The 12,803-nt window shown below is 42.9% G+C and overlaps 1 protein-coding gene across 1 annotated transcript; it reads right to left on the reverse strand.

Annotated features, from left to right (window-relative positions):
• Window positions 1-10,134: 10,134 nt before the first annotated feature.
• Window positions 10,135-12,366, reverse strand: LOC308377624 (leucine-rich repeat neuronal protein 1; the record flags this gene model as incomplete). Its single annotated transcript, XM_080854346.1, has 1 exon — window positions 10,135-12,366. The coding sequence occupies one exon, from the start codon at window positions 12,364-12,366 to the stop codon at window positions 10,135-10,137; it is 2,232 nt and encodes a 743-aa protein (XP_080710472.1).
• Window positions 12,367-12,803: the final 437 nt, after the last annotated feature.

A 12,803-nucleotide genomic window follows, 5' to 3' on the forward strand; every position in this document is an offset into this window, starting at 1 on the left:
CCCTGACAAAGGTGTTAATTATTATTATTATAACATCATATAGAATGTAATAGATATAGACCTATAGCTCAGATATAGGTTTATTTCAGTTGCTGTGTCATGAAATGTCACAACTCACCACAACAGGGCACTTTTTGTGCGTTTAAGCCTAAACCTGGTGCGATTATGGTAAAGAGATTAGAGCAAAATTTCCCCTAGCATTAGACCGATATAACATCCATTACACAAATGGCAGGCTTGTAGGCTATGTATATCTTTTATCATGTAGGCCTATGCCATCTTCTAAGACTACTTTGACTGTGTGAGTTAAATGCTATGAAGGTGTATTATGTTAGAGGACAACCATAACTGTAGGCTGGTTTCTTTTCTCACAAAAAAACAAATGTAAAGAGTGCATTCTTTTTTCACTATGGATAGGCGTACATCAAGCACCATTGTGAATATGGTTTTATTGGATCTTTGATTTATATTACATTCAAACACAAGCTATAGTCCCTTAGGCTGCTACATTACATTTGAGAATTCCAGAATTCCAAGAGCAAGTTTAGACCAGAGGCGATAAGAAGGGCCGAACTGTGCTTCTTCCGACCTTGTGCAAAACTGCCATCTTTGCAAGACAAGGAGCCTCGGACTCGACCACATGTTCTTCACTGCTGAAAGCTAAACGTCTGTCTATATAAGCCTTGTGCGATGTGTTTATCATTGCTTCACTTTCAGCCTTGTGCTAGGAGGGGAGCCCAATTGCAATTTATTTTTGTTTGTTTGTCTAATAAATATACTTATATGCAGCTCCAGAGTAATAAATGAGCACCAATACCTAATTGATGGCATTTACCCAAGGTCTATATTTTCAACCACTTCACAACCTTCTTGATATTTATACAATGTACTACCATTGAAGGACTTAAAAAAGGTGGAGTAAATAGCTTTAATACAAAATAAATAACAATGATCACTGGCCACACCTTTAAGATCAGCAGAAATGCCAAACTTAAAACTGATGCCAGGGGATCATGTTTGGTCTACATGAGACTGTCTACTAATATGATCACATTATTAGCATTATGCATCTAACAAGGCAGACAGCGTCATCCTTTTTGTCATGACATAGGAGTGGTCAATACTTCATCATAACGTCTTTGCACAGGACGATTTGACTGAAATTTCAAAGCGAGCCCCTTTAAATCATCGTCACGAATATATCCACTATTACATCCTAGTATTCATTCAGCAGGTCACTCACACATTATTGCATGAAGATGAGTGGCTCTTGAGGAGCAAAAATAAGATACATTTTAATCATGTATTTATATTTTGTGTCACGCATGCGCAAGTCCATCAAATTAAAAACATTACTTTCTGTGAGGACCAGCTATATCCAAAATAAATCATGTGGAGGGGGTGTCCACTTTGTCAAACCACACCTTTATTTCGCTTGGGTATAAAGTGTACAAATAATAGCACCGGTAGATTAAATCAGCAACATCTCATCTCAACCCCGATTCTTGCGTCCTCCTACATAGTCAGTTCCTGCACAAAAACACAGATGTAAATAAATAAGGCAGGGGCTATTTGACCAACTGACAAGTCTGTAAAAAAAAAAAAAAAAAATAGCTCTTCTCAGGACAGAAAGGTTGGCTTCAGCAGACTCAGAAGAACGAAAGTCATACTGTTAAGTCATCACCGAAGAGATCAACTCAAATTGCACTTTACTGGGAAAAATGCAGATATTCTCATGATCGATGTCCTTCCCCTTGACTCCCTTCTCGTCAACCTAAAAATCTGAAAGGTTGGTCGTGCTTCATCTGCTGTACAGCTGAACAAGGCTAATGAACTCTGCATTCTTGTACAACAACAAAATTCAGCCTCAGCAGTTAAGCAAATATGCATTTTGATCAGCAAGGACAGTGGAAGTAAGGTGCAGCTTAGAGCCATACATGTTATTCCCCTAACCCAAGTCAAGCAGTGAGAACTGATGTTGTGGCGACCCTGTGCCACGAAAGACTTACCTCTTCGCTCTCCTCCTGTACGGTGGGGGTCTGTGCTCCTGGATGTTTTAAACGGCCTCTCCCTGGACCTTGAAATCTGAACGGCCAACTGGGCTTGCTGGCAGATCCTCAATCTGATGGAGATGGGAGAAGAGCAGCAAAATGCTTAAGAAACACCCTTTTGGGAGGTGGGATAATTACCAAAAACACGTATAATCTCAGGATTCCCTCTCAGCACAGATCAATTTGGCTTCATCAGACTCAGAAGAACGAAAGTCATGCTGTTCAATCATCACAGAGGGCGAAACATCTATTCATGCTTTGTTTTATTCTCACAATATTGCGAGTGAGGGCAGCTGAAATACCAGAACGGAATAATCTAATACAATTTCCTTATTTTACAATGGACTTCTCAAACATGTCGTAACAGGGATTACTCATATTACCAGATATCTGAAGCAGGCCTTTTGAACACATCTGGTTTGGGGATAACGAAACAAGTTCTTGGATTTGCGGATGGTAACCCTGGTTAACCAATCACCTGGCGGACACCCAGCCAACATGGACATAGCCTAAGCAAAATGGAAGGTAGAAATTATGGGAAACTGCAGCAACCTCTAAAACATTCACAAAGTCCTGTGCTACACGTCCCCACAAACTGGGGACTGCATTTTGCTTCGACTTTTCTAGTTCATCCTCTTCAAACTAGTCTTGTTTGAACAGTCCAAATCTTGAAATTTCAAAATAAGACTTCAACGACTGTCAACATGAAAATTCTATGAATTGTCCGCAATCACAACACACACATTGCATAGATGTTAAATAAGTCAGACGAGACACACAATGCTGAACATTAATAGCATGACTTGCCTACAGCAACACACACCTTTCTGGCCTTTTCACTTCTGCTTTGTTAAGCTTTGCTGACTGGCTCATCAATTTCAACAGCAACTGCAAGCTATGGAAGGGAAGAACGCGCAATGTCAAATATGTTTCAAATACCTAATGGTAGATAATGTTTTAATATGGCTTTTCACACAAGACACTTGATACTTCAGATTTGTTTTTTGTTTTGGTCACAACAGCAACATATATGGACCCACAAAAATGTCGCATAAATGTAGACCATCAGCACGAGTAAAAGAATAAAAGTTCTGATGCTCTTACCTGTGCCTGCTGTGTCTGTGCAGAATCATTTTCCTCCAGCTCAGGCGTAGCCCCATCGCGGTCTGATTCAGTACCAGACCCTGTTGGGTAGAGTAGACAGAGCGGGGTACAGGCACAAGCTTTATTTGCACACAAACACAACGATTATATTCCACCACAATCATTACCGCATCTGTAAAACACAAACATAAAACATACCGTTACTGAAGGGCCATCCATACCACACGTTGCAAACATTCTACAAATCTAGACAATGGCGGACTTCTTACCGTGCGGTGACATGTTGACTTCCTGCGTCAGGACAGAGAAAGGCCAGAGGAAAAGTCGGAAGGGACAGGTGGGACTTTTGAACTGTGGGGCACGAAACGTCGGACGTGCACATGCCAAGTTGGTTGAATGAGAGGGGTGTTTGTAGTGTGTGATCACTGGTGATTTATTTAGACTGCTATGTAAATATATAATATGATTGTGGAAATCCGTCTGTATTAAAATAGGGAATGTTTGTATTGATAGTTATTGGGAATATGTATTTTTTTATGGATAATTTATTTAGGATAGGTGTAGCCTAATGGTTTAGGCGGGGTGAGTAAACTACCGCAGAACAGGTCAGGTTGAGTGAGATGGGAATAAGGTGCACAACCGACAGCATCTCTAGACTTTGTAGCTACAATGCCAGATTGAGTTAGCTTACTTTTGATTGCTGAAAGTTATTTGTTAATTTGAAATTTAATTCGTTATTGGAAATTATTGTTCGGAGTTTTTTTTCTTTCTTTGTTTTCTCCATTCTGGCATTTTTGCCTGCCAGTCACAAATGGCACCGAGGCTTCGAGGCTTGTGTCGCGAAAGTAACGCACTTTTAGACGGAGCGTGTAACGATTTTTTTTACCCCCAAAAAGGCCAAGGAGGAAGCCAAGGCCAGTGTGGAGAAAGCTGCTGCAGTGAGCCTCACTGCAGATATGTGGACTTCGGTTCACATGGATGCATATCTTGCGGTCATCTGTCAATTTATCAATGACGCTAACACACTAAGTGCAGTACCTTTAGGTGTGCAACAATTCCCCCAAGCACATACTGCAGCGAACTTGGCAGCAGCCAAGGCCTCCATTATGGAGGAATGAGGGATCACCCTAAAAATTACATGTGTGGTGACCGATGCAGCAGCTGATATGCTTGCTTGTGCCAGGGACCTAAAGGTTAGACATGCAGTCTGCATAGCACATGCTATTAACCTGATGGTGAAAAAAGCTCTTGACCAGACTCCTGGGCTCCCAGAGCTCAGGATGAAGGCAAGGAAGCTTGTGGGTCTGTTACGATCCAGGACTACTGCTAAGGTATGTTACATTTTATTTGCTGTCATCATTCACACAATCATTATGTATTAACAGGTTTGTATTGTACTACATGTTTAATGTTGTCATCGTGTCATTATGGTCTCCCTCAGAAATTCTTATATTGTTATTTTCTGTGTAAAGGAAAGACTTGTACAAATGCAGACCCACATGGCAAGCCCTCCACTCAAACTCCTCCAAAAAGTGGACAACTGCTGGAATAGCACCTACCAGATTCTTCAAAGGATTTATGACTTGAGCGAGCCAGTAGGAGCAGCTGTGGCATCATTGCTTACTGATATACCCCCTCTGACATTAGGGGAGAGTGCCTGAGTATCCTATCACCCTTCAATGATGTCACAGTGGAGCTGAGGGAGGAGAAGCTGGTGTCCGCTTCAAAGGTAATTCCGCTGCTGAAAATGTTAAACCATGTATTGGCTGAGGGAATGCCTACCAAGACTATGATGGACCAGCAGCTGGCAGACAGTTTAAGACAACAAAGAGACTAACTGCATCAACTGCAGTCAATGAGCATAATTACACTGCCAACGTTGCTGGACCCACGCTTCAAGGCACTAGGCTTCCTCAGCCAGACCAAAGCCATTGAGGCAGTGAAGAGGCTCACCAGTGAATAAACACACACCACAGACAGCAACAGCCAGTCAAGCTGAGGGACCTTCAACCTCCTCAGGTGTGTTCTTCATGCTTTATACTGTGTTGATACTGATTTATAACATAAAAAAAACTAATTGTGTTCATTTTTCTTAGGTTAACAAGTGTTGATCAGAACCCAATAACACACAACACCACAGCAAATGCCATGGTGGAGGTCCAGCGCTACTTGGCTGAGCCAAACATCTTAAGAACGCACAATCCTCTTGAATACTGGGCAATTAATAAACAAGTGTACCCACATCACTATGTGCTTGCACATACATTTTTATGCACGCCTGCATCATCAGATCCCTGCGAGCGGGTATTTTTGAAGGCGGGCGAAAACATTTCTATAGAAGAAATCGCTTGAGTCCAAGGTGGTGGAGCAGATATTGTTTTTGAATAAAAACCTATAGCGTTACACAAAGCACTTTCATGCCCTGCACTTTCACTGACCAGTTGTCCAAAAGCACTCTCACTTCCCTCGATCCAGTTGCACAAAGCACTTTCACCCCCTTTACACTGCCCTGCACTTACACTGACCAGTTGTCCAAAAGTACTCTCACTACCCTTTGTTTTACAAAAATACTGACCAGTATTCCAAAAGCACTTTTTTAACTACCTTCTGTTCCAACAGCGTACAGAACACACTAAAGATAATTACGCGCTTTTATCCAAAACAACAATTAAAATTCGCAATACCCGGGAATCAAATCTGAATAGTCCGCACATGAGGCGATGTCACTAACCATTGAGCCACCATACAATTCTTAAATTCATATATCAAACAATTATATAAGAATAAATGTGGAATTCTGCAATATTTGGGACTAAGACTGATGTGCAATGGAAGTGATGTATGTGGATGGAATAGGTGTCACTAGGTTTAAGACTTCCCCCTTAACCTCCCCACAATTTCCCTTTCTGAAACAGGACAGGCCTGAACAAAATAACAACCCACACAAATACACAATTGAAAAATCTATAGCTGACAAAAAAAATATTTTAGTCTTGTCAAGCTATATTCTAAGCACATGACTGACGTGCTACTGAGCAGTGTGGTCAGACTGTGTACTGAGAGAGCACGAGAGAGAAAGAAAGAGGAGCAATACCCTTGTCGTTATTGATAACAGGACCCGGTTTTGATGGGGCTTTAGCGGGGGTAGGGGCAGGAGTGGGCACAGCTTTTTGTGCAGCGAAAGGTGTAGGGGCAGGCTTTTGTGCAGGTTCTGGAGTAAGGGCAGGTTGTTGGGCAGGTGCTGTTACAGGCATCTGGGCAGCTGCAATGGCAGCCTCTGGGGCGGCTGGAGGCGCAACCGTGGCAACAACAGAAGTGGCCTTTGGTGGAGCCTGCACAGCTGTAGGGGGCTGGAAAACTGGCATAGTGACTGGCTTCTCTGGGGGGATGAGTAGGGGAAGATCATCATCTTCCTCTAGTGCTTGAGAAACCACTGAGGGCTTCTCACTAGGCTTTGCCTCAGTTGGCAGAGCAACCACAACAGGCACAGGCTGAATTTTGGAGGCTCAGAGACTTCCTTGGGGGAGACTGGGGGCATTTTAGGTGGACTACAAGCTACGGCCTCAGCAAAAGACTTGGGAGATGGAGCAGCAGGTTGAGAGGTAATTTTGAATGACACATGCGTTGCCATTTTGGGGGAGGGCAGCTGATCAAGGAGAGGAAACAATGGCTTTTCTTTAGCTTCTTGAATTAATGGTTTAACCTCATCCACTATGGGTTTAACTTCTACTGCTTTAAGCTCATCCACTTTGGGTTAAAATGTAGCTGGCTTAACCTCGTCCACTTTGGGATTAACTTCTACTGGCTTAACCTCAACTGGCTTGGCCTCAGCCACTGTGGGTTTAAACTCAGTTGGCTCAGCCACTGGCACCACAACTGCGGCTTCTGACATAGGAACAGGCCTCATTCTTCTTGTGCTTGAATTGTTTAGCCTTGACCAACTTGGGTGCAGCCTGACCAGAATCAGGAGAACCAAGAAGAGGGGAAGCCAAGCGGGAACAGGTAGGGGTACCACGCTGGCTGACTGACTGCCTGACTGGCTGCCTGGCTAACTGACTGCCTGCCTGCCTGCCTGCCTGCTTGCCTGGCTGCCTGGCTGCCTGGCCGACTGACTGACTGACTGACTGACTGACTGACTGACTGCCTGCCTGGCTGGCTGACTGACTGCCTGCCTGGCTGCCTGGCCGACTGACTGACTGACTGACTGGCTGCCTGGCTGACTGACTGTCTGCCTAGCTGCCTGGCTAACTGACTGGCTGGTTGACTGACTCATAGTTACTCCCGTCATTTACCCGTACTCCATTGAAATGTTCCTGTCTGCCTGTCTGCCTGCATGCCAACCTCAGCCTAACCCCAACACTGACTTCCAGGGACCCCGGCTGCCAACCTCACCCTAACCCTACGTGGGACCCTGCCTGCTTGACTGCCCAACTCACCCTACCACTGAGTGGGACCCCCTGGCCTGCCTGACTGTCTGGGCCAGATCTGCAATGCATCATCTAAATCATCTAATCATCTAAAATAATCAGATTTCAGGGTATTTTATTGTCCGATTTCAACCAAGTATTCTATAATTAGTAATAAAATGAATAATTTGTATAATGCTACTGTACATGTACTGTACACATGCACACGATTTATGTATAGTTGATATTTCACCTCTGGCAGGTAAAATGGTAAATAGCTATAATTTCTACATAAATAAAACAAATAAAATGAATGTAATCTTTAACAGGAGTTAAGCTTGAGTTCAAATGTGTCCTGAAGCGTATGTATTTGTGGTTTTTGAGCTAGCTCCTGCTGGTCACCTGTAGGAGGGGTGCCAGCTCAGAAATATAGCATAACAGGGTAGAATTCCATCCTTTAGTCATCCTGTTTGATATAAATTAACCCCAGCTGTAAGTATTTATCTATCCAGCCACCTATACAAACTGTGTTGCTGTATATATACTTTACATATGGGTACACATATACACCTGTATACACTCTCTTTCACTGACCAATGGATGGTGAGAAGGTTACCTCACCATCTGTTCTACCCGGCAACACTGATACCTAGAAAAACACTGCCTACACCACAATGACAACAACAGATAGAGTTGGGGGTTCCCACCATAACCTTAAGCATGTAAGACTTTGTGTCTAACAACTTATTTTCTTAGTTTTGTATACATATAACCTTGTTATACTAACTATTTAGTAACAGAATGGGGTCAGTGTCTTCTTTGCTCAACAGTACATACTAACAGTGCCTCATAACGACAGAAGGTGATCACCAACGGCAACCCATATATCTTTATTGCTGTTGTTTTTATTGTTTCTTTATCAGATCCTAAATAATGAAGACTGTGTGGTTCACAGATGTTTACCCAAACTTACTGATCCAAGTAATTCACAAACAGAATACAACACAATTGTAGTGGTTGTTTATTTGTTCTAAAAGTACAGCATACACCATCACTTCTCAACTATTTGACAAAGATCAACATGTCTTCAAGTGTAGATTATTACTTGTTTACTTGAATAAAATATCACAATAGATTCTCTAATATAAAATACCCTGTTATTCTCTGTCACAACAAATCATGACTTTATCTTGGACATCAGGATCTTTGACCACTAGATGGCGCCTCTGCCTAACAGGCATGGAAGCTAAGATGACAATGTCAGTGCACTACAACTCACTATTAATGAAAATGCAAATGTTTTGGGTTAGTATTGAAGTATTGACATTGAAGATCAATAACCAAGGCAATAAATACATAAATAAATAAATAAAGTCTCTAATTTCATCTCATTTGATGTGTGATGACAGTTTTTCTTTTTCTTTTTTTTTTTTACAAAGTACAACACTAAATAAAGCTTTAAATGCCTGGATACAATGCCCTTAGAGCCAACTGAGACCAATAATATTAATAGCCAAAATGAATATATTCTGCAGGTGCCATGGTCGTTAACAGTCAGTCTGAGAAAGTACACGACAACAGCTTTTTTTGAATATCATATAACATTAAGCAATACGTTTTTGGATATGCAGTCCAGATGAATGTCCTTCAATTCATCTGCATGTGAAGCTTCAGACAGATTTGCTGAAAACAAAATACCACTTTCAGTCAATGCAGGTAATGCTGTCAATCAAAATCATATATAAAATATCAGAATTATGTCGAAATCATATTGCGGCTGGTTGAAATATCAATATTGCCAACTGGTTATGAACAATGGCAAATAAAAATCGCTTCATCTAAATCATAGAGAAACAAATGAGAAAGATTTAATTTGCATATTATATGTTCATTTCACCTGATATTTTTGTATGTTGAACAAGTGAGTGTTGTTTTGAAGATGTTTATGTTACACTTCGATCATTTCTTTTCCAGCTTATAGGATTAGTCATAAACTAATTGTAGTGTAAAAAGTGTAAAGTACAAAATATCACTTTGTGGCTGCACCTTTTTAAGAGGTTATAGAAGGTATGAAAGTGGGACTCACTGTGTGAGAACAAGGATAACATGCAAAAACATGCTAAGAATCCTATACAGTGATTTGGAATCATCTTTACCCCTGTGAGATGTGGCAACCTGCCCTTGCAGTCAGTTATACATGTTTATGTAGAAACGCTTAAATTACAAATAAATATAATTCTATGAACAAGCGATAGCTATTAAGTAAATAATGCTCTGCATGCTGAATGGTACAATGTCACTCAAAAAATACAAATCTCTGTGCTGCATGGGTGGATTTTAGGCCATGGATTTCACAGCTAATTCTCTCTATTACAGCTGGAAGCAAATGCAAACTGCTCAACTCAAAGTGTGTGTGCAAAAAGAGAGATGTACAGTCTAAAAATACATATATAATTTGTTCACAAAGACATTTTTGTTATTAATAAGATAAATGTTTTTTTTTTTTTTAATACAATACAGAAGCCGCTTGGGAACGTCCTTTCTGTCTTTCCCACTAAACCTGCAAGTCCGACCTACCACATATACGTTTTTGAGGTGTCAATCTGTGAGTTCTGTGAATCAACTGAACCCTCTTTCTCTTTCTCAGTCTCGTTTTCCCACAGGTTGATAAGAGGGGGGTAGAGCTCATTCAGTGGGATGGATGTGGCGTGCTGCATGTACTTCTTTAGGGAGTGGTGGCAGGATTTCTGCTTCATGCGTCGCCCCATGTAGAAGACCAACAGAGCCATGATGCAGATGGCAAACATGGACCCCATGACTGCTGCCAAGGCGACATTGGTCGGCTGGGCAACCATCTCCACGGCGAAACTGGCATCCTTTGTGGTGATGTTGATGCAGGAATGCTGCGTCTGCAGCTCTGTGGCAGCCATGGTCAGACACACTCTGTACTCAGTCGAGGGCAGCAGGTGGGTCAGGTTATACTCCTGGACATCGACGGGGACCTTGGTGGAGTAACTGATGTGCTGGTTATCGATCTTCATGATTGCGCTGATCCACTTAGGCTGGGGGACCTCGTGGCCTGGATGGGATGGGGGAGCATTCAGTTTCCACTCTAGCACCACTGACTGAGAGTGAATGATCTTGGCAAGCACAACCAGAGCCCCGGAGGTCTTTATGAAGCCTGGACCAACAAAGCTGTGCTGGCCGCCGTACCCATCACTCCTCTCTACAAACACTAACACACTCCGTGTGTCTGCTCCTTCTGCATTCCATGCGACACATGTGTAGAGGCCTGCGTCCTCTGGCTCAATGTGGAGGATCTCCAGAGCACCTTGATCCTGGAGCCGGTGCTTCTTGGTGCTGCTGTCATTAATCATCTGCGATGCGATGACCTCCGAGGTCACCTTGTCCCCTGTGGGGGTCACCCAATAGAACTGAGGCGCAGGGTCAGCAAAAGCCCAGCACTCTAAGGTCAAAGGTTGACCAGCTGACACATTGAGCTGGGGAGGGAAGGTATAGAGGGATATTTGAGGGAGGCAGGTGTTGCTAACCACATTCCAACTAGTTGTGACCACTTCCTGAAGTGAACGCCCAATCAGATGAGGAGGGTAGGCACATAGGGTGATTTGGGATTCTAGCAGCTTGAGTGTGGATTGGTTGCCCAGAACTGGTCCCCAGTTAGACAGACAGTCACACCTGAGGGGGTTACTGTGAAGACTGACTTCATCCAGGTTGGGGAAAGAGCCTAAAATCTCATGTGGCAACAGGCTAATGTCATTATTGTGGATCATTAAAGTGCGAAGTCCATTCACATCCAAGAAAGCACTGCGATCTATATAGGACAAATGTGGGTTGTTGTACAGCTCTAGTTTGGCCATCTCCGGAAGGTTTGCGAATGCTCCTCTCTCCACAGCAATTAGCTCTTCCATGTTGTTCAGGCTCAGCTCCTCCAAGTGGGGGAAATCACGGAAGTCTCCTTCCTGCACTCGAGTGATGGGGTTCTTGTTGAGGTCCAGGAACTTGAGATTCGGGAGAACACGCAAAGCCTCCTTGGGCACTGCTGTCAACTTGTTATCGAAGAAGGAGAGACTCTCAAGGTATTCCAACCCTTGAAATGCCCCCGCTGGCACTTCCATGAGTCCCATGCCAGCGAGCACTAAGCTATGCAGTTTTACCAGTGGGTGAAAACTCATATCCTGCAACCCCAGAATTGGGTTTTCTCCAATCATCAGGATCTCCAGGCTGGGAAGAGATTCAAACCATTGGCTGTCGATAGCCACCAGCTTATTGGAGTTGAGGTGAAGCCGCAGAAGGTTCACCAAGCCTGAAAAGGCTTTGGGGCCAATGGAGGATATCTGATTGTGATTAACATACAGCTCCTCTAAATTCACCAAATCCTTGAGACTATAATCTGGAATCTCTTTCAGTTGGTTCTCCTCAAGGTACAGCGTGACAAGCTGTGTCAGGGGATTCAAGCCGATATCTTTGATGCGTGTGAAACGGTTCTGGGAGAGGTCCAGTTCGGTGAGATTAACCAGCCTCTGGAGCTCCTGCGACACAGAGGAAATGTTGTTGCTTTGGAGGAGCAACACTTGAGTGTCTCCTGAAATATTCCATGGGACATGACTCAGATGAAGCTCATTGCAGTCCACTGTCTTGGCCTGGTGGTAGACAGACTGCGGCGTGTACCAAGGACGGGTTTCACACACGCACTGCGCTGGGCAGAAGGATCCCACCAGGGGGCAATGACTCATAGCAAATAGGAGATAAGTGAAGAGCGAAAAACTGACTACAGTTCTCTTCATGGTGCACTTCTTTAAAACTTTTTCAAGCGATGGCTTAGTCTTCACAGATGGTAAGGTGACCTAAGATGGGAGGGCTTGAAAGCTGCTGTCACCCAGTCCTGTCAGAAAAAGCACAAAAACAACAGCATTAACCTTATGGTTACAGAATAACAAAAACAAACATTGTCAATATATATGTATGTTTGCTTTATTCCCATTTCAAAATGACAAATTCTTATCTTTGTAGTTTATTAACAAATGTTTCAAAATCTTTTATCCTGTTCATAAAACATTTCAATCACATCAATATGCTTTGGATCGTGTCCTCTCAAATGCAAATGCTCCTGTCAACAGGAACTTGAAAGGAAATTCACATCAAAGAGTTTTGGTGTTGTCTGTCTCAGTGCACCTCGAGAACTGGATGATCTCATAACCATTCTGTCTTATAGTCCCCCAGG

The sequence above is a fragment of the Sprattus sprattus genome (genome assembly GCF_963457725.1).
Source record: "Sprattus sprattus genome assembly, chromosome: 16".
In the NCBI taxonomy this organism is placed as follows: domain Eukaryota; kingdom Metazoa; phylum Chordata; class Actinopteri; order Clupeiformes; family Clupeidae; genus Sprattus; species Sprattus sprattus.